The 22,841-nt window shown below is 42.5% G+C and overlaps 1 protein-coding gene and 1 pseudogene across 4 annotated transcripts in view; one reads left to right on the top strand and one right to left on the bottom strand.

Annotated features, from left to right (window-relative positions):
* Window positions 1-22,841, top strand: part of TTC19 (tetratricopeptide repeat domain 19) — a 45,967-nt gene that overhangs the window by 17,057 nt on the left and 6,069 nt on the right. For 3 of the 4 annotated variants that reach the window (XM_088828934.1, XM_055407379.2, XM_088828935.1), the window contains 2 exons: window positions 21,743-21,897; window positions 22,589-22,751. In XM_088828934.1, coding sequence (XP_088685060.1) covers window positions 21,743-21,897; window positions 22,589-22,751 — 318 coding nt within the window. Of the gene's footprint in view, window positions 1-3,580; window positions 12,207-21,742; window positions 21,898-22,588; window positions 22,752-22,841 lie in introns of those variants that run through there. The other variant, XM_088828933.1, reaches the window with a different exon arrangement.
* LOC129544183 (polyadenylate-binding protein-interacting protein 1 pseudogene) lies at window positions 12,156-13,601 on the bottom strand (annotated as a pseudogene).

The following is a 22,841-nucleotide window of genomic DNA, read 5'->3' as shown; positions in this document are numbered from 1 at the left end:
AATTAGTGAGCTTAAACATCAGTGATACTTTTTTAAAACATTTGTTTTCCTAATGTGTGTGTTGATTCCTCAGTCGTGTCTGACTTTTTGCAGCCCCATGGACTGTAGCCACCAGGCTCCTCTGTCCGTGGGATTCTCCAGGCAGGAACACTGGAGGGGGCTGCCATTCCCTTCTCTGGGTGGTCATCCCAACCCAGGGATAGAACCCAGGTCTCTCACATTGTAGGCAGATTCTTTACCATCTGAAACCCTGTTTTCTTATACAGAACATTTTCAGTTCAATCGCTCAGTCGTGTCCGACTCTTTGCGACCCCATGAATCACAGCACGCCAGGCCTCCCTGTCCATCACCAACTCCCGGAGTTCACTCAAACTCATGTCCACAGAGTCGGTGATGCCATCCAGCCATCTCATTCTCTGTCGTCCCCTTCTCCTCCCGCCCCCGATTCTTCCCAGCGTCAGAGTCTTTTCCATTGAGTCAACAAGTTGCATGAGGTGGCCAAAGTACTAGAGTTTCAGCTTTAGCATCAGTCCTTCCAATGAACACCCAGGATTGATCTCCTTTAGAATGGACTGGTTGGATCTCCTTGCAGTCCAAGAGACTCTCAAGAGTCTTCTCCAGCACCACAGTTCAAAAGCATCAATTCTTCGGCGATCAGCCTTCTTCACAGTCCAACTCTCACTTCCATACATGACCATGGGAAAAACCATAGCCTTGACTAGACGGACCTTTGTTGGCAAACTAATGTCTCCGCTTTTTAATATGCTATCTAGGTTGGTCATAACTTTCCTTCCAAGGAGTAAGCGTCTTAATTTCATGGCTGATACCAAACATTTTCATTAATATTTTCAAATACTTTTAATTTCTTTTTCTAGTAATTGATGATTTAGTACCTTAGTATCTTTTAGGTAAACTTTCCTCATGTAGCTTAAATTGGCATAGCTTTAGAATCTTAAGTTAAAAAACATCTGGAAAGATCACGTTAAGTAGACATTTCTAAAATAATACTGTAAAGCTTTTGTCCCAAAGTTTTTATCTCATTTACCTTGAAGTTTCATCATGTCCAGTTATTTTCTTGCAAGAGATTAGTAAGGTCTTATTTATTAAACCTAAATACAGTAAAATATTGTACTTAAGTTAGATAACTCTGTTGTTCTCCAGTCTCTCAGTTGTGTCCAACTCATGGACTGTAGCACTCCCGTCTTCCCTGTCCTTCACTGTCACTGGAGTTTGCTCAAACTCATGTCCATTGAGTCAGTGATGCCATCCAACCATCTCATCCACTGTTGCCCCCTTTTCCTCCAGTGAGTCAGCTCTTTGCATCAGGTGGCCAAAGTATTGGAGCTTCAGCATCAGTCCTTCCAATGAATATTCAGGGTTGATTTCCTCTAGGAGTGATAGTTTCATCTCCTTGCTGTCCATGGGACTCTCAAAAGTCTTGTCCAGCACCACAGTTGAAAAGCATCAATTCTTCGACAGTCGGCCTTCTTTATGGTCCAACTCTCACATCCGTACATGACTACCGGCAAAACCATAGCTTTGACTATGTGGACCTTTGTCAAGTTGATGTCTTTGCTTTTTAATATACTGTCTAGGTTCATCATAGCTTTTCTTCCAAGGAGCAAATGTCTTTTAATTTCATGGCTGCAGTCACCATCATTGTGATTTTGGAGCCCAAGAAGATAAAGTCAGTCAGTGTTTCCATTTTTTTCCCCCATTCTATTTGCCATGAAATGATGGGACCAGATGCCATGATCTTCGTTTTTTGAATGTTGAGTTTTAAGCCAACATTTTCACTCTCCTCTTTCACCTGCATCAAGAGGTTCTTTAGTTCTCTTCCCTTTCTGCCATTAGGGTGTCATCTACATATTTGAGGTTATTGATATTTCTCCGTGCAGTGTTGATTCCAGATTGTGCTTCATCAGCTGGCATTTCACATGATGTATTCTGCATAGAGGTTAATAAGCAGGGTGACAATATACAGCCTTGACGTACTCCTTTCCCAATTTGGAACCAGTCCGTTGTTCCATATGTGGTTCTAACTGTTGCTTCTTGACCTGCATACATGTTTCTCAGAGGCAGGTAAGATGGTCTGGTATTCCCATCTCTTTAAGAATTTTCCAGTTTGTTTTGATCCACACAGTCAAAGGCTTTAGTGTAGTCAGTGAAGCAGAAGTAGATGTTTTCCTGGAATTCCCTTGCTTTTTTAATGATCCATCGTATGTTGGCAGTTTTATCTCTGGTTCCTCTGCTTTTTCTAAATCCAGTTTGTACAACTGAAAGTTTTTGGTTCATGTACTGTTGAAGCCTAGCTTGGAGAATTTTTAGTGTTACTAAAAATGCTGGCATGTGAAATGACCGCAGTTATGTGGTAGTTTGAACACTCTTTGGCATTGCCCTTTTCTGGGATTGGAATGAAAGCTGACCTTTTCCAGTCCTGTGGCCACTGTTGAGTTTTCCAAGTTTGCTGGCATGTTGAGTATAGCACTTTAACAGCAGCATCATCCTTTAGGATTTGAAATAGCTCAGCTGAAATTCTGTGACCTCCAGTAGCTTTGTTAGTAGTGATGCTTTTCCTAAGGCCCATTTGACTTCGCATTCCAGGATGTCTGACTCTAGGTGAGTGAGCGCACCATCGTGGTTATCTGGTTCATTAAGACCTTTTCTGTGCAGTTTCTTCTATGTGTTCCTGCCACCTCTTCTTAATGATGATTCTTAATGACATTTTATTAATTTAGAGCCACAAACTTAAACATTAATGTCAGATATCAACTTAATATTGAATATTTCCCAGTTCATGTGGACCTGAAAATCGTCTTGGCCAGTTTTCTTTAAATGTAGGCATTTTTTATTAAAATTAAGTAGCACTCTTTATAAATCCTATTCTAATACCTTTTAGAAGTAGAGGCATCTTATATGTGTATACAGACATAAACTATAGAAGTGTCATGGCTTTACCAGGTATTACAATATAAACTTACTGGTTAACAAACAGTTGGAATACCTTAAAGTTGCTTGTTTACATGATTAAGGCATGTTATCTGTAAGATTTTGCTGAGGAAACATTCTCAGCAGTTTAGATTTAAAACTGCCACTTTTTTTTTTCTTGATTTCCCAGTCGTGCCTGCTTAATTGGGCTTAGCCTCAGCTCCTTGAAGCCTGTATTCATATTCTGGTTTAGACATTTGCAAGACAAAAGGCAGTTGGTTAGTTTTTTTAAAAGATGGTTTTGTCGCCTAAAGTTACTAAAATCAGTGGCAGGATTTTTATCAAACTGAAATGTAATTTACGAAATTCTATGTTATAAGGCATTTAGCAAAGACCTTTCTGAGTTTATAAATTAAACCAGAGGAAAATCACTTTAAAAAAATTAACCCTTGCATGTTAGTTCCCAGTTTACCTATTTTGTATCGCTCAGGTAACTATTAGTTTCCTCAGTACGTTTAGTTAATATTTCCTTAGTGGCAATCTATATGCCTTGTTTATCCCACAGTATAATTAAATAAGAGCTTTAACCACCTTATATAAAGCCCATTTAAATGTACCAACTTACATACGTTTTTTTGGGCTTCCCTCCTAGCTCAGTCGGTAAAGAATCTGCCTGCAGTGCAGGAGACATGGGTTCGATTCCTAGATCGGGAGGATCCCCTGGAGAAGGAAATGGCAGCCCAATCCAGTATTCTTGCCTGGAGAATCCCTTGGACAGAGGAACCTGGCGGGCTACAGTCCATGTGCTCACAAGAGTTGGACAGGACTGACTTTCACTACTACTACATACATTTTTATGGACTCTACGGACTTGAGTTTGAGCAAGCTCTGGGAGTTGGTGATGGACAGGAAAGCCTGGCGTGCTACAGGCCATGGGGTTGCAAAGAGTTGGACACGACTAAGTGACTGAACTGAACTGATATTGATCTAAATTGCACTAGCTTCTATACCTTTAACTTAGGTTTTCATCAGTATCCAATCAACAAGTTTTTGTCTTAGGGGAGAGTTTAGAAGGCTTTTTCTTTCTGTTCACTGTCTGTTTTACCAACTTTAATGTAAAAGGTTCTGGGTAGAAGGCATGTATGTCTGTTTTATTTATCCCGTTTTAAATAACCATCCAAAGTACTTTTTATTCATTTGACGTAACTCCTTTTTAAAAAAGAAATTTTTTTTTGCTTCATTGAAATAATAACTAGACCCCCCCCCCCACCGCACGCCAGTTTTTTTGTTGATATTCTTAATTGCTTTTATTAGCATTTTTAGGGCTTCCCTGGTAGCTCAGCTGGTAAAGAATCTATCTGCAATGGAGGAATGAAAGTGAAAGTCACTGAGTTGTGTCTGACTCTTTACGACCCCATGTCTCCCACATTGCAGCTTGATTCTTTACCAACCGAGCTATCAGGGAAGCCCACAATGCAGGAGACCCCAGTTCAATTCCTAGGTCAGGAAGATCCCCTGGAGAAAGAATAGGCTATACACTCCAGTATTCTTGCCTAGAGAATCCTCATGGACAGAGGAGCCTGGCAGGCCATAGTCCATGGGTCACAAAGTTTCCAACATGACTGAGTGACTGACACGCTCTCTGGCTTGTCTATAAGGGAAGCTTGGCCTTTGGAGTTGGTCGTCAGATTGTGATTTGTATGTGTGAAGCCAGCTTTTAATTTTTAACTGTGTACGTATTAAAGACCCCCCTCAGTGGCTTAGCTGGTGAAGAAACCGCCTGCAATGTGAGAGACCTGGGTTTGATCCCTGGGTTGGGAAGATCCCCTGGAGAAGGGAAAGGCTATTCACTCCAGTATTCTGGCCTGGAGAATTCCATGGACTGTATAGTCTTGGGGTCACAAAGAGTCGGACGTGACTGAATGACTCACTTTTCGATATTTAGGATGCGATTTAATTTGTCCAGTTAACTAGGTACTTGCAAGTCTGAGCTCCGTTCCTTGTGTCTTTCTACAATTGAGCCACCTTGGTGTCTTTCAGCCAAACCCTGGGTATTTCTTGGTAAAAACTGAGCCTGCCCCCACCTGTGCCTTTCTCCTGGGTGGGAATTCTCTCAGGATCTTCCAACCAAGCTCCACCCATCTAAGACCCTTGGTGGGTATTTCCTGGTGTCTTCTCATCCCCACAGGATTTAGCATGGAAAAATGCTAACCTCTGAGCTCACTGAATTCATTCCTTTCATATGCACCTCAGCTGCCTGGGGCCAATCCTGTTTCCTTGCATCATCCCCTCCCCACAACAGTCACCTTGGGGAGGTGTCAGCATCTGAGGTTTTGGGAGCCCTCATTCACATTCAAAGGCTAGAAATCGCTGATGGCTATGACATTTCTTGTTTATTGATACGAAAGGAGGTATTTTCATTTCACAGAATAAAATTTCAAACAGCATTAAGAAGAAAATAAAGATCACTTATAATCATACCAAGAATTCTTTTTTTACTTTTTGGTGTGTCTTTTTAGGTTTGTTTTGCCCGCTGCTGTTTACATAGCAAGCAAGCTAGGGATCACACCTTACATACACTATTATACTTTGTAACCTGATTTTTTTTAAAAAATGTAATATATGGGGAAAACACCTTTTTTCTAGTTGAAAGGAGTCTTGTCAGAGCAAATTAATTTCTCTTGTAAATGTGATTTTTCTCAGGAAATGCATTCCCTCAGTTTTAAACAAAGCAAACCATTATCAAATTCATGTGCTTTCAATTGACATAACTAACTTCATCCCAGGAATATATTACTTCAGATCAAAACTTGTTTTCTAATTACTGAGGAAATGCAATAACAAATTAAGTGAAAACAATATAGTTAGGAGCAATCTAATTTTTTATAATACGCAGATTAAATGTAAGTATAGAACACAGGCTGAAATGATACCAAAATTGATCTATCTTTGGCTGGTATGCTTTATGGGGGATTTATATTTTGTGTTTTCTGGATATTTTTCTTTTAAAAATTACTTTCTAATATTACCTGAATAATATAAAAAGTCAAAGAATATTACAACTTAATTTAAAAACAGCAATTTCAAAATAAAAAAACATCATTTTCTTTGCTCCACTTGTTCCTATTCATTTTCAACTCAACCAGTTTCTGCCAGTATTTTATTTCTAAACATAAAATTATGATTTCTTAATTTGGTTTTAGAATCTAGTGGCTTGAAAGTGAGGGTTTATCACAGATTTGAGGTGTGCACACTATGAATACAATATAATTGCGTTAACTGCTGAGCCAAGTAACAGGGCTATAAATTATAGTTTCTTCTGTGAACAACCTTTGTTTTCCTCCAAAGCCAGTAGGTGACTGGATTTGCTACGTGTTTTTGTTCTTGATTTTTACTTGGAAAATAATTATAATATTGTGCTGGTTTCTGCCGTCCATCAATACGAAACAGCCACAGGTGTACACATGTCCTGTCCCACCCCCCCCAACCCCCCTCCCACCTCTGTCACCTGTTTTTTATGAATATGGCAAATTCTTCTAACTGGGCTGCTTGCTTTACTCCAGATCCCTTTCCTCTCAGTCTCTTCTGGGGCTCTCATGTGAGTGAAGGGAGTGGAGTATAACCGTGTGGATCAGTCCAGGCGGGGTGGCCCAGCCTTCCACTTCTGAACATAAGGCAGTGTTCAGAGCTGGCTCCTTGGGGTGGACTTTGCACTGACATTGCAGGTCAGTCAGCACATCTCAAGGCTGGTGATCAGTACTGTATGATTGCTTTACATTAATTTACATTTTCTGATTCTGTTAATGTATTTGCTTTGTGACTTTGGTCAGATCTCTATTTTTAATCCTCAGAATGGGATTAAGAGTAATACTTTCTCTTGGGACTGTTAAAAGAATTGAACGAGTTAATACATGTAAAGCACTTAGGACAGTATGTACTAATGTGTACTAGGTACTCAAAGTGTTAAGTGTTATCCTTTTGAAAATAATTTCATTTATTTTTGACTGTGCTGGTTCTTCGTTGCTGCACAGGCTTTTCTCTAGTTTCGGCAAGTGGGCGCTAGCTCCTCTTTGTTGGGGTACACAGGCTTCTCATTGCAGTGGCTTCTCTTGTTGGGGAGCTTGGCTCTAGGCACATGGGCCCAGTAGTTGTGGCTCCTGGGCACTAGAGCAAAGGTTTAATAGTTGTGGCGAATGAGCTTAGTTGCTCTACGGCATGTGGGAGCCTCCCGGACCAGGGATCGAACCCATGTCACCCACATTGGCAGACGGGCTCTGAACCGCTGAACCACAGGGGAAGTCCTCTCTTTTGGTTTTCCCTTAATTTTCACATGAATTTTAGATCATTTTGTCAGGTTCCCAAAGTGCTTTGAGACTGAATTTTAAGATACTAGTTTGGGGAGATTGCCATCTGAATAAGTTAGCATTTGACTGCTAACAGCAAAAAAAATTCAACTAAATTGAGTTAAATAGTGAGGACGCTGTTATGTGTCTGGCAGTTCAGCCAAGGGTGCTCTTCCCACCGCCCCTCGCTGACATTCTCAGTGTGCTGGCTTTCTCCTCGTGCTTCCTTTGTGGGTGAAAAGTGACTGTCAGGTCTCAGGAATCTCACCCAGAAACAGCAGCATCCAGAGGAAAAGGGAGACTCCTCCAATGTTTCTCTTAGAGGCCAGGTTGTCTCTGCTGGAATCTTTCCCCACCCCTGGGGATTTACCCTTACTCCTTTTGGCTGGGGTGGGTCATGTGGCATTTCTAACCCAGTACTTGGCAAACCAAAAGGGATTACCATGATTGGTTAAAACTGGTCAGGATCCATTCCTGACAGGGTTCAGAATCCCTCTTCTTGAATCATGTGAGAGTGGCTCCTGACACGAATGAATGGCGTCCCTGCTGGCAGTGTTGTAGCCATGCCTTCCGGGAAACAAACTCACTCAGAAGGACAATGCAGATAGTGGAGTGCAGTTTATTATACCGGTGGGCCCAAGGCAGAGTCTCCTTTTAGCCAAGGACCCCGACCAGCATTTGTGAAAATCTTTTATACCCCATGTGTACGTGTCTGAACCCACCACTCCAAATTCCTTGAGACTACATAAACCAAGGAAAATGCAACCCCAATAACCCTGCCATTCACGTGCTATGTGCTCATGTGCTCAGTCAAACAATTAGCCAATGATCAATAAACCCGAGGTTATACTCCGATAGATACAGAAAAATTTATCGCCTGTCCTGAGGAAGGGGTGATTAGTGTATGTTTTCTCTTAGGTGATGAGTAACCTAGATACGATCTTCGAGGTTCCCTGTCTGGAGGGGGTCTTATCCTTCTGTTGTCGTTTTCATGGGCACTAAACACAGAGTTCATGAACTCTCCTTATTGCCAAATTCAGACTTAAATTGAAGAAAATAGGGCAAACCACTAGACCATTCAGATATGACCTAAATCAAATCCCTTATGATTATACAGTGGAAGTAAGAGATAGATTTAAGGGACTAGATCTGATTATAGATAGAGTGCCTGATGAACTCTGGACGGAGGTTCGTGACATTGTACAGGAGACAGGGACCAAGACCATCCCCATGGAAAAGAAATGCAAAAAAGCAAAATGGCTGTCTGAGGAGGCCTTACAAATAGTTGTGAAAAGAAGAGAAGTGAAAAGTAAAGGAGAAAAGGAAAGATATAAGCATCTGAATGCAGAGTTCCAAAGAATAGCTAGGAGAGTTAAGAAAGCCTTCCTCAGCGATCAATGCAAAGAAATAGAGGAAAACAACAGAATAGGAAAAACGAGATCTTTTCAAGAAAATTAGAGATATCAAGGGAACATTTCATGCAAAGATGGGCTCAATAAAGGACAGAAATGGTATGGACCTAACCGAAGCAGAAGATATTAAGAAGAGGTGGCAAGAATACACAGAAGAACTGTACAAAAAAGATCTTCATGACCAAGATAGTCACGATAACGTGATCACTGACCTAGAGCCAGACATCTTGGAATGTGGAGTCAAGTGGGCCTTAGAGAGCATCACTACGAACAAAGCTACTGGAGGTGATGGAATTCCAATTGAGCTATTTCAAATCCTGAAAGATGATGCTGTGAAAGTGCTGCACTCAGTATGCCAGCAAATTTGGAACACTCAGCAGTGGCCACAGGACTGGAAAAGGTCAGTCTTCATTCCAATCCCAAAGAAAGGCAATGCCAAAGAATGCTCAAACTACCACACAATTGCACTCATCTCAATAGTGTTAGATGCTCAAAATTCTTCAAGCCAGGCTTCAGCAGTATGCGAACCGTGAACTTCCAGATGTTCAAGCAGGTTTTAGAAAAGGCAGAGGAACCAGAGATCAAATTGCCAACATCCGCTGGATCATGGAGAAAGCAAGAGAGTTCCAGAAAAATGTCTATTTCTGCTTCATTGATTATGCCAAAGCCTTTGGCTGTGTGGATCACAATAAACTGTGGAACATTCTGAAGGAGATGGGAATACCAGACCACCTGACCTGCCTCTTGAGAAACCTGTATGCAGGTCAGGAAGCAACAGTTAGAACTGGGCATGGAACAACAGACTGGTTCCAAATAGGAAAAGGAGTACGTCAAGGCTGTATATTGTCACCCTGCTTATTTAACTTGTATGCAGAGTACATCATGAGGAACGCTGGGCTGGAAGAAGCACAAGTGGAATCAAGATTGCTGGGAGAAATATCAATAACCTCAGATATGCAGATGACTCCACCCTTATGGCAGAAAGTGAAGAGGAACTAAAAAGCCTCTTGATGAAAGTGAAAGAGGAGAGTGAAAAGTTTGGCTTGAAGCTCAACATTCAGAAAACGAAGATCATGGCATCTGGTCCCATCACTTCATGGGAAATAGAAGGGGAAACAGTGGAATCAGTGTCAGACTTTAGTTTTTTGGGCTCCAGAATCACTGCAGATGCTGATTGCAGCCATGAAATTAAAAGACGCTTACTCCTTGGAAGGAAAGTTATGACCAACCTAGATAGCATATTAAAAAGCAGAGACATTACTTTGCCAACAAAGGTCTGTCTAGTCAAGGCTATGGTTTTTCCCGTGGTCATGTATGGATGTGAGAGCTGGACTGTGAAGAAAGCTGATCGCCGAAGAATTGATGCTTTTGAACTGTGGTGCTGGAGAAGACTCTTGAGAGTCCCTTGGACTGCAAGGAGATCCAACCAGTCCATTCTAAAGGAGATCAATCCTGGGTGTTCATTGGAAGGACTGATGCTAAAGCGGAAACTCCAATACTTTGGCCACCTCATGTGACGAGTTGACTCACTGGAAAAGACTCTGATGCTGGGAAGGATTGGGGATGGGAGGAGAAGGGGACGACAGAGAATGAGATGGCTGGATGGCATCACCGACTCGATGGACATGAGTTTGAGTGAACTCTGGGAGTTGGTGATGGACAGGGAAGCCTGGCGTGCTGTGATTCCTGGGGTCACAAAGAGTCGGACACGACTGAGCGACTGAACTGAACTGAAACACAGAGTTCAGAGTTCATTGGAAAGATGGCCGAGCATGATCAGCATGAACAGGCCTAAAACAGAGTCCAGGCCCTATGAATTCCTTCTTCACCAGAAGTCACTCTGGATGCGTCCTCCCATTCAGGGCTGCGGGCTGCTTTCTTCACAGATGTGATGCTGTTCTGTCACATCTGATTCTCAGTGGACACCTTAATAAACTGTTTGGTTTCAGTTGATTTTCACACTATTTCCAGATACAGAATTAACTATTTGAGAAGTCATAGTTCTTAGTTCTACTCCTGTGTCCTTCCTTCCCGCCTTGTTAAATTTAGTTCATTGGCCATAGTCTCAGAATGTTAAGTAACAGGGGTGCTGGACAACTTTGTCTTAAATCTAATTTGGTGTCAAACTGCATGAGTAGATGTACTGTATCAGGCTTGCTAGTACTGCTGGATAATATTTAATGCTGATATTTTATTTAGACATTTGCATTTATTTTCTCATGTGAGATCTGTAGTTGATTTCTTGAGCTTGTCATCACAGGATTGTATTAATGTAATAAAATGAGTTGGCATGTTCTCTGTATTTCCTGGAATAGGTGTGAGGCATTACACGGAGTGACCTAGTCCTTGGAAGTTGTAGGATCTGTGAAACCATCTGGGTCAGAATCTCCTTTAGTTATTCTCTGGCACCCTTTTTTCTTCCTTCCTTGGTTCCTTATGCATTTAGGGTTGTTCTGTTTTCTTGAGTTGCTTTCAGTACCTGGGACAGTATCAGTAACATAGCTTAAATAATTATGAATCATATTTATAAAGCATAGCTTAACAATGTTCTGTTATGTATTCACGATCATATTCCTTCCCCAGATTTTCATATTTTAAGTAAAACATTTCTGGAAAGTTGGAGTATTTCTGGTGGCGTATTTGATTTCATGAATGCTTCAAATTGAGCCAGGTTGGAATTCTGGCTTCTCCACTTATAATAGCAGTGGGACCTCGTCCATAGAAGTGACGGGGAGAGCCTTCGTTGTGGAGTTGTCATGGGGGGTGAGATGCTCTAGCATTGTGGCTGGGGCTCATCAGGGACTATCAGAGAGTTTGTTAACCTGTCAGTTAAGTGGTTTAGCTCTTCTGTGTTATGTTTACTGCTCTGAGTTATGAAGGACTTTCCTGACTATTTTATACGTGTTTCTTTTTCGTTTTTGTCAGTTTTGTTGACCTTGTCAAAGAGCCAACTTTTGGTTTCATTTTCTCTATAATTTTTGTTTGTTTTCTACCTCATTTGTTTCCACTCTAATCTTTTATATCTCTTCTGCTTGCCATGGGTTTATTTTGCTCTTTTTCTAGTTTCTTACGTAGAGGATAGGTTGTTGATTTAAGATTTTTTTTTAATTGCAGGATAATTGCTCTATAGTGTGGTTTCTGCTGTACATCAACGCTAATCAATCATATATATATATATATCCTCTTGAGTCTGCTTCCCAAGACCTTTCTTTTTTTTCAAAATAGATTTTATTGCAGCCAAAACAGTGGAATTAACTGTACATAATAAACTATTATATACACATTTTAAGTTATAGGGAATAAAGTTTATTTTGGCAGAGAGTGTTAAACAAAATTAAAGTTGCATACATTAGTAACATAACTCAACATTCTTAATTTGGTATAAGTGTGACACATTTTCTTGCTTTCCTGTGTTCTGCTAAATCACCATAACCTAAACTGCTTTATAAAACTGATAGGCTGAAATTTAACTTTACTGTTTTCACTTACGCTCTGATTCCAAACAAAACTTTTCATAAGCTTATTCTATCTCTGGGTCCATCTCATCATCAATATCATCCAAGTACGGATCACCACCCCCTGATAAATCTGTTCCATTTTCTTCATAATCTGGAAAAAAGTCTTCCCTTTCAAGTAACTCTTGATATTTCTCTTGGTAATCTGGATCAGCTGCAGTGAAAGGAACACCATCAGATGTATAAAATGTTGGCTCATTCACAAAATAATTAGGATCATTTTCAGGTGTTGCTTCCCTGTATGTTGAAGCTGCATGGACTCTACCCCAGTTACTTGACCAGAGTTCTACAAGCTTCAAAAGCATCTGTTTTACATCTCTGCTGCAATTTGCATCTAGGACAACATTTTCAATTCTCTGAATAATTTCTTCCATGTCAGTCTTTCCTTTTTCCTTCCAGGCATCTTCTAAAACTGACCCTGTCAACTTCAGTAATTTTACTGCACAAATTAAGTTGTCATCCATAGGATTAGAGAAGAGGGCATTCAGCAACTCCCGAAGACCGACCTGAAGAATGTCTGCCCTTGTAACCTGTCCATTTGTCCCTTTGATCTCCAGGTTAAGATAAAGTTCTCCTAGAAAGAGTACAAATGCATGGAATCGTTTTCGAGTCACTTCATCCCCTTTTGCAGCTTGATCTTTAACTTCATATTCAGTTCGACACCTTTGAAGTAGCAATTGGCGGAAGTTGCCACTCTGTGGGCTAATTGTCAGATGATGGGACAGGTAGTTACAGAGGCGCGCTCCCATGTAAGATAAATTGGGGATAGATGTGGCCTGTTGATAGATGAGTTCCACAAGTTCTTGCAAAGCATCATCTCTTGTAACCCAGCCATTCAGGGTCTCTGCAAACTGTTCAATTTCAGTTTCAAAACTGCCAGGCTGTTCTGTAAGATGATTCAAAAAATCCTGAACATATTCTGATAAAGTAGGATAATCCTCACAGCCATCCTCATAGGATTCTGTATAATTAGCAGAATAACTTGATGGGTAGAATTCAGGGGCGTTTACAGACAGCTTAGACATTAATACAGGAGCTACAACCACCTGGGGTTTAGCCATTGCTGACTCCGAATTCTGCTGTGGGATGTTATCCGGCGAACTAGATGGAGCTCTCAGGGGCCTCGTTTGTTCTGGGAGCGCCCCGGGCCGGGCAGGCCGCTGGGGGCCGGCGGGGACCTCGCACTGGGCCCCTGGCGGCGGGGCCGTCCTGGGCTGGCGCAGCGGCGGCGGCTGCAGGAAGCCCGGAGCTTTGGGGTGAGGCGGCGGCGGCTGGTGCCGCGGCCGCTCAGCAGGCCCCGCTCCGTTCGGGAAACCAGCGCCCTCAGGCCCGCCCCCTCCGCGGCCCAGGCCCCGGCTCCGGCCCAGACCAGCACCTGGGGCCCGATCGAAACCGTCCGACATGCTCCTCCTCCTCCTCCTCCGGGGGCCGCCGCTGCTGCGCTCGGGAGAGGACGCGGGGGGAGGCGCCGCGGGCCGGCTCTCGCCGCGGCGCTCACTCAGGCCTCATGGAGGAGGAGGGCGGCGGGTCCCCGCGGGGCTACTCAGCGCCTCGGGCGGGCGGAGCGGACGGCAGCTAGAGCACCCGGCGAACCCCAGACCTTTTTTTTTTAATGTAGCCATTTACAACTAAAAATGTTACTCTATTATGTTAGCTGCATCCCATGAACTTCCGTGTGTTGTGTTTTTATTTTCATGTATCTCAAAATATTTTCTAACTTTTCTTGTGATTTCTTCTTAGATCTTTTGCATATTTTGGAGAGTGTTGATTAATCTCCATGTATTTGTGAATTTCTGAAATTTTCTTCTGTTTAGGTTTGTTCCATTATGATCAGAAAACATGCTTTGTATGATTTCAATCCTTTTACATTTTATCGAGGTTTGTTTCATGGCCTGGTACGTGGTTTATCCAGGCTTCTCTGGTGGCTCAGTGGTAAATAATCCTGCTAATGCAGGAGACACATAAGACAAGTTTGTCGATTCCTGGATTGGGAAGATCCCTTGGAGAAGGGAATGGCAATCCACTCCAGTATTGTTGCCTGGAGAATCCCATGGACAGAAGAGTCCATGGGGTTGCAAAGAATCAGGCACGACTGAGCAGCTAAACAACAACATGATTTATCTGGGAGTGTTGCGTGTGCCTTTGAGAGGAGGCATACTCTGTAGATGTGTGTCGGGTTTAGTTGGTTTATAGTGTTGTCAGGCTTCTGTAACATTGCTGATATTGTGTAGTTGTAGACAATATTTATGTTTTTGTGATTTTTTTTCTTTATATATCTATGCTGTTTAGAGTCCCAGATTTTATATATATATATACACTGTATATATATATATATATATACACACACACTGTATATATATATATATATATATATACACACACTGTATATATATATATATATATATACACACACACATAGCTTCATTATGAATTATCCTTTCATCAGAAAAGTGATTCTTTTTTGTTCTACTTACGGTATTTGTCACAAATTTAGTTTCACATTGTTGACTATATCTTACTCTTAAAATTTGAGTCATTCTGTTTTCAGTATGTTTTGGGGATTTTTTGGCTGTGCTGGGTTTTTTTCCTTGCTGCAAGGGCATTTCTCTAGTTGCGAGACTATTCTTTTTCGGTACATGGGCTTCTCATTGTGGTGGCTTCTCTTGTGGAGCATTGGCTCTAGGTGCGAGGGGTCAGTAGTTGCAACTCGTGGGCTTTAGAGCAAGGGCACAGTGGTTGTGACCCATGGACTTAGTTGCTTCTGGCTTGTGGGATCTTTCTGGACCAGGGATTGAACCCATGTTCCCTGAATTGGCAGCCGAATTCTTAACCACCAGACCACCAGGGCTTCCCTCAGTATGTCTTTTGTAGAAGGCTGTGTTTGGATCGTTTTTTTTAACCTGATCTGAGTGTTGTTGCCTTGTGATAATAAAATATACTTAAATCTAGAATTGAAAGTGATATTTGGTCTAAATTTTTGCATTAAAAGCTTTCCCTTTTTGTTATTTCTTGTGTTTTCAAGTCCCTCTTAAAAGGTTGTTTTCCTCACTAAGAAAGTGATGTCGCTCAGTCGTGTCTGACTCTTTGCGACCCCATGGACTGTAGCCTACCACGCTCCTCCTCCGTCTGTGGGATTTTCCAGGCAAGAATACTGGAGTGGGTTGCCATTCCCTTCTCCAGAGGATCTTCCCGACCCAGGGATTGAACCCAGGTCTTCCGCATTGTAGGCAGACACTTTACCATCTGAGCTACCAGGGAAGTCTTTCCTCACTAAACTTCCTTTTATATTTTGGAAGGAAGGCACATAATATGGTTCTTTGTTCTGTTAAGAGCAACCTAAAATTTCTTTGAGAAGTATATGACTCAGAAGAAATTTTATTTTCAGTTTCCTGTGTAAGATGAGATGACTACAGTGTAATCAAATTCTGCTGCTTTTCCCTAGTTGTTCTCTGTGATTTGGAATTTTGCATCTCCTGGGATTTTTCTGCAGAGAATGAGGAAGCCAACTTATTCACTTTCTTTTGTAAATAACCTGTTTTCTCCTGCCTGGTTACTTTGCAGGCATTGAAAGCTCTTTAGCATAATAAGGTTAGGGGTTGGTCTCTCTGAATTCTGCCTGGTCTTTGGTGAACCTTTTTGGGTTTTTTTGGGACATGCTGGGTCTCATTGCTGTGTGTGGGCTCTATCTAGTTGCTGTGGGCAGGGGCTACTCACTAGTTGTAGTGCTCAGGATTCTCTTGTACATGGGCTTTAAGTTGCCCCGAGGCATGTGGGATCTTAGTTCCCAGACCAGGGATGGAACTCGGGTCCCCTGCATCGGCAGGTGGATTCCTATCCTCTGGGCCACTAGGGTAGTCCCAGCCTCCCTCTTTTCTCTGTTCTATAGTATAAATATATTGTCTTCTCTGTTTTCTTGTCTGTATTCTGGACATTTTTCCATTGTGTATTCTGTATTACTGACTTGTCCAGAAAAGTCAGTACTGCGCTTTTCTTCTTCTTAAATATTTTAAGCAAAAATAGTGGAAACTTTAATAGATACCTGTATGCTTTCCCCTTAGATTTGGAGAGTCTTAGGTATTGGCTTGGCCAAAAAGTTCGTTTGGCTTTTTCATACCATCTTGCAGAAAAACCTGAACAAACTTTTCAGCCAACCCAGTATTTACCATATGTGCTTCAGATGATGGTTTGGGGGATGAGGGGGAGTTTAAACCCCTTGGTACTCCTGCTTGATGTAACTGTAATCCTGAATTTGGTTTTGGTGTTTATGATTCTTCTGCCTGTTTTATACTTGTATACATCAGTGTACATCAGTGAACTATGGGACTAACATGTTTTTAAACTTTGTAAGAACAGTGTCTTACTGTACAATTGTTTCTGCACTTCTTTACTCATCATATTGCTGAGCTTTATCCACGTTGATACTTAAAATGTGTTATTTTTTGCACAAAGGCCCTATTTGCTTGTCACGCTGCGTGTCTGTTCAGAAAAGGTGACTTCCTGTGATTATTTCCGGGTCGGGGCGGCGGGGGGGTTCGCCTTTTTTCCATCCTTCAGAGGAGAGATGCAGGCTAGTGGAGGCCCTGATATTCCATTGTGGGCATGTACTCACTTCGCCCGTTGGTGGACATGGAGGTCCTGCCTCTCTTGCTGTGGGAGTAACGGTGGGACCTGTGTATGTGTCTCTGCAGACGCCAGGCTGTTGCCCAGGGGTGTATCAAGGAGTGATCCTGCTGGCCTGTACACACTAGACATTGCCAGATGCCTATCAGTGAGCTTTCACCGCTTTATATTTTCATCAGCAATGTGTTGGCATTCTTATTGTTCTGTGTTTCATTTTAAAATGTTTCCTTTGTTTTTTGAAGGGTGTTTTTCTCTTCTTCCTCACTGATTTGTGAATAATTCTTAATATATTTAAGCATCCTTTTTTTTGGAGCATCTGTTTTGTTGGTTACATTCTCTGTGGTCTTGTCTTTTCACTGTAGGGCATTTGACAGAGTGGAGAATCTTTTGGTATTTTCCTTTATGGTTTGTGCTTTCTGAGTCTTGTTTAATCAAATCCTCCACTTTCTAAGGTCAGAAAAATAGTCTCTTCTAAAGACTTGGCTTCTACCTGGCACCTTCTGGTGATAGTTTGGTTGTTACAGCTGGGGTCGGAGGGGAGGTGTACATCTAATGGGCATCTGACTAAATCTAAGTTAAACACTGTAATTCACAGAAATTGTCTGTAAAAATATCAATAGCTAAAAGTGACACTGGAAACCATGATCTCCACACATTGCTTTTGACAGTGGTTAGGTGTCCAGATACCTGCAAAATGATTGAAAAATTAGAGAATACCAGTGTGTCATGGTGGGGTCATATGAACAGACCTCAGAGGTAAATTTTGCCATTTTTATTTTTATCTTTTCCTAATGGAGCTTCATAATAATTCTTTGATACTCCATACAACCAGGAATCAACAATAATTCAGAGAAAACCAATTACATGCTAATAATCCACAAGTAAATAAGTACTTGGTTCTTTTCCACTGAGTCTTCAGTTACCTGGAATTTGTTTTTACTGTGGTGTGAGGTGATGCTGTTATGTTTTCCTCCCCCAGTCTGGGTTTTAACTCAGGGCTGTTTTATTAGTGAGTCCCTTTCTCACTGGTGTGTAATGACACCTCTGTGTTGATCTTCCAGAGATTCATGTCCTGCTGCTGTGATTTCCGTAGGTAAAACTAATGTTTGGTGTCATCATACCTCCCGTGTACAGTTCATACCTTCATTTTTCTCTTTCGTTCATTCAACCAGTCAGGAAACACTGAGATGCACATTATTAGATACAGCTGTAAGTAACACCTGGTCGGTGCCGCCTCTGTTTCTAGTGGAAGAAAAACACAGCAAACATCCACTGAAGTGGTTGCATATCTGAAGATGGCTTAAGTGTAAGCCGAGGGATGAGGACTAGAGGGGCCGACGCAGGGCTCGTAAGTGGAGCCCCTGACCTCTGAGGAAGAGTTCCAGCTGGGGTCACTCAGTTATCTTCAGGGGACGTCTCCTCTTATTATCCTCTGATTCCCACCTGAGCTGTGTCTCCATGCTTACTTACTCGGGGTTACAGACTCTTTAGCGGCTTTGAGGAATGAGTCTCTGGCTTGGCTTTGGTTTTCCAGGCTCTTGGGTCCGAGCCTGGAAGGGATGGCTCGGATTTAGACATCAAATCGAGCATGGTGGGGTGGGGTGGGGGGTGTCTGTGATGGGTTTCCATGTGGTCCCTGTCCCCCTGTAGCCTCTGGGGTCATCCTGGCTTTATAGGGAGTTCAGATCTACTTCTGTGTCCTGTGTTAGATGAAGAACCCAATTGTGGATTCAGAGACACTCAGGCCACCACACAACCAGCCAGAACTGGGCCATGCTTCATGCTCTCCCCTTTGGGTTTTAGCTCTTTTGTAATTGCTGGCCCTCAGGATTTCCTTCTCTCAGGAGCTCAGCTGTGCAGGTAAAAAAGTATGTGTTATGGTTTATCTAATATTTGAAGCAGAAGGGTTTTCAGATTATCTGTCATGTTACTGGAACCAAAACTCCTTCCACTGGTAGCATTAGTGGTCTTGGGAAGCGCCAAGGTAGTCAGTCAGGTGATGAGATGCAGCTTGGCAGAAGGTCAAGGATGTTCCTGGAGCATGAGCAGCAAATGTCTTTAGCTTCAAAGACCCTGTAGCCTCTCCCAGATTATTATTGCTGGGGGTGGGGAAGCTGGGTACCTGTGCTTGAGTTCTCCCAAATCAAAGATGCTCTTCTTGCTGATGGAGAATCTGCATTTATGCAAGCCTGATTTGGTACACAGATACGGTAAGTACACCAAGTCATTGTCAGCATTCCTGGAATAAAAGCTGCTTGGTGCGTTTATCCTTAGTGCATTTGAAAATTCAGTTTGCTTGTATTTTGACTAAAGATTTCTGTGGTGAATCTTTTTCATAGACTGATTTTAGGTTACCTCATCTTTTTCTCCTGAATGATTTGTGATAAAGAATTATTTATAATTAAAGTCTGAAGAGAGAAATAAACTTCCCTCCCCTCAGATTCAAATAGCCCTTTGGGGGCAGCGGTTTCTCAGCTGTCAGTAGGTTTCTTTCTGACTTCTAGTGGTGTTTGTTTCAAAGAAGCATGTTTTAATTGTTATTAGAAAAAGGAACTCTGGTACTTTACTGAGGTGTGAACTTAGCAGTGTGCTGATGGTCTCACTATGGAGTCTTTATTTCTCCCTTGGTCCTATATTTAGAGATATATGTTAAACTTTTTTATGTTACCATGATTAGAATGTACTGTGAATTTAAAATGTATTTTCTTAATAATGAAACATTAACAGCTAAAATTTACCTCATCAATTAATTCCTTCTAAAAAGCTTTTACTATCTTTTTTTGCCATTCTAGTTTAATTACCATTACTGGTATCTGGGGTAATAATTTTCCACTAGAATTACGTGTCACTTTATTCTTGTACAGTATTGAACATATATTCTAATTTTAAAGTATACAAAAATATACTTTTTTAATGTAGAAATATTTAAAGAGAATTAGTACACATTCCAGTAATGAGTCAGCAGTCGTTTTTGAAACAGTTTTCAGAACTGGAATAATGTCCACATTATTTTGGTGTAGTTTTGGTAAACATCTTTGTCTTGTTCTCCAGAAATGCAGATTTTAGTGTCTTCCGGTCTCCTTGGGCCTGGGTCAGTACCTGGGGAGGGCATAGAGCTTCTCTGCCTGGGCCTTTCTCCACGCTGTTATCTCCCAATAGTGTGGATCTTAAACTGCTAATTTTACAAGCTTTTTGCTCAGCGTTTAGAGTGCTCCTAGTGAGATCTGTTTCTATTGCTTCATCGTTTCCTTTTAATACAGAAAAATGGTATCTTAAGTGATATTTGGTGCCATCTTATGTTTTGCTTTTTTATATTGGTTATATTTATCCATAAATTTATGTGTGGTTTTTGTTTAAAATAATTTAAAATTTGTAAGGTGATCCATTTAAAACTACTCCTAATTTGGTTTTTATCATTTACCTTTTATATATAACTAGGTTAGAGTAAGAACTTTGGATTTTTACTAGAAGAAAAGTTTTGTTTTCACTTTCACCTTCTGAGATTATTTTTATACTTTATTTGCATTGTTTTATTTAAACTACCATTTGGCAACATCGTCATCTTTAAAGTGTATGCACCATTTAAACTTGGAAGATATGGAAGGAGTTGTGTTCATTGTGATGATCCCTTTGTTGGTAAACAGACCCGTCTGAACCCCTTCACGTGGGCATCCAGTAATCGTGCTCAGTGAGGTTATCCAAGGGAACCTTTTAGTCCTTCGTGTGAACATTCCCCTCCGCTGAGCTGTCTGCACAGTGTCCTTTCCGCCGGCTCCCCACCACTCGCGTGCTGTTTGTGTCGTGGCTCCAAGGCCTTTACTTGGCTGACTGCTGTTAGCTGCTGGTCCCCAGCCCTGCTGTCTGGCTCTTCTTTTTCAGACATGGTACGTTGGAAACTGCCATACATTGCAGCCTTTATTACTATTCTTCAAAAGATAGATTAGCTGTTCTTTAAATTGGGTCGTGGCACTCCCCAGGATTCTGAGTTGTTCTCTGGTTCCTTTCTGTAGTGCTGTTTCCATGCCAGAAAATTTTATTGGCCCTAGGCTTTTTGTTGTCGTTCTAGTTTATCTTCACCTGGTTCATGCTAGATAATATTAGTTTCAAACTAAAAATAATACTGTTTTTAATCTATTTGTGGACTCAATCTTAAAAGGTATGGAAAGGTTCATTACTTATGTTACAATAACTGTGACTTATAAGAAATATCTATTTGGTCGTTCAGATGATGAAAATGTCTCATACATTGGTCTTAATGTTCATCATAGTTCCTGCCTCAGAACTCCCCAGATCCTTCACATTTTCGAAGTGTGGAGTGTGATTTAGCTTATTGTTAAAGCACAGGGGCTGGTTGCCAGTGGAGCCAACCATGTGGTTGGAGGGTTGGAGCCTTCAGTCTTACCCCTGACTAGGATGGAAGGTGACTCAGTTGCCAGCGCTTTAATAAAGATGCCACCCTAGAGGGTGGGGCTTGGGTCTCTTCTGGAGGGCACAGTGGCACCTGGAGAGGGCGGGAAGCCCCTCCCTCACAGCTCACCTGTTCCTGAGTTGTATCCTTATAGAAACCGGTGATCTGTGAGCCACCCTAGCAAACTGAACCCGAGGGGAAGGGTCTTGGGAACCTCTGATCTCCAGGTGACACCATGGACCGGTGTCTGGAGTGGGGGGGGGGGTCACCTGGGGACTCTCTGGGTAGGTGGTGGCAGGGGAGTTGAATTCTTGGATACACCTACTTGTTAATTTAGCGAATCCCCCCTTCCCAACACACGCTTGGGTCCAAGAGCCAGTGCAGGTGTTAATGACCGTGTGAGAGTATAGGTAGGGAGGACTTATTTAGTGACAGTGTTCAGGGTGCTTGGCCCGTCTCTGCCCCCACTTCTGGTTGTGCTTGTTGCACTCAGCATCGCTCACGTTTCCTTCTCAGCGGACGACAAGGCCAATACACGGCTCCTTCTGGGCATGTGTCTGGACACCTACGCACGCTACCTGCTCTTCTCCCAGCAGCCATCTCAGGCACAGAGGATGTATGAAAAAGCTCTGAGGATTTCTGAGGAAATACTTGGAGAAAGACACCCACAGGTAACGGGGGGCCAAGACGAAGGTTTCAGAATCCAGAATAGGAAATGTGGACAGACCCTCAGCAGAGGGTCCTGCTACATCCACTCCCCCCGCCCTCCATTTTAGGAAGGGTCTGAGGCTGCCAGGGAGGTATTACATCTGCCCAGAGGTCTCCGTGAGCACTGGTTTGCCATAGGACGGCTCACATCCTGTCACTACTTTTTGATATGTTTATTTGCTGCTGCTTTTTTTGACAAATTAATAATATTCATCCTATTACCTAGCTTCCAGGTTTGTATCATTTTCCAGAGGGTCAGACTGCTGCTGTGCAGTGTGAATGATAAGTGCACCTGACTTACAGAGGCTGACACCTGACCCCCAAGGGGCACCACTAGGAAAGACAGCCCTTCAGGGCATCCACAGAGTACCAGACACTAGGGCTGTGGAAAGTGAAGAGTTGCTCAGTTGTGTCTGACTCTTTGCAAACTGCATGGACAAGTCCATGGAATTCTCCAGGCCAGAATACTGGAGTGGGTAGCCGTTCCCTTCTCAATCTTTCCACCCAGGGATCGAACCCAGGTCTCCTGCATTGCAGGCGGATTCTTCATCAGCTGAGCCACCAGGGAAGGCCCCCAAGAACACTGGAGTGGGTAGCTGTTCCCTTCTCCAGCGAATCTTCATTTGCAAGCAGCAGCTGTTTTCTCCCATGTAGACCATTGTGCTGCTGAATGACCTGGCCACTACCCTGGACACACAGGGCCACACTGACGAGGCCTGTGTTCACGCACAGAGGGCATCAGACCTGGCGAGGCAGGTGGAACACCCTGAACTGCACGTGCTGCTCAGCAATCTGGCTGCAGTCCTGACGCACAGAGGTGCGGGGCATGGGGTGGCCATCAGTGGGCCGGGAACCTGGGTGGTGGGCTGAGGGTGGGCAGTGAGGCCATGGTCCCTTGTTTCTGGAG

Source organism: Moschus berezovskii, chromosome 20, assembly GCF_049115385.1.
Source record: "Moschus berezovskii isolate FMDL1 chromosome 20, NW_MosBer_1.0, whole genome shotgun sequence".
Taxonomy (NCBI): domain Eukaryota; kingdom Metazoa; phylum Chordata; class Mammalia; order Artiodactyla; family Moschidae; genus Moschus; species Moschus berezovskii.
Note: the sequence above shows the minus strand (reverse complement) of the source record. Positions and strands in the feature narration are given on the sequence as shown.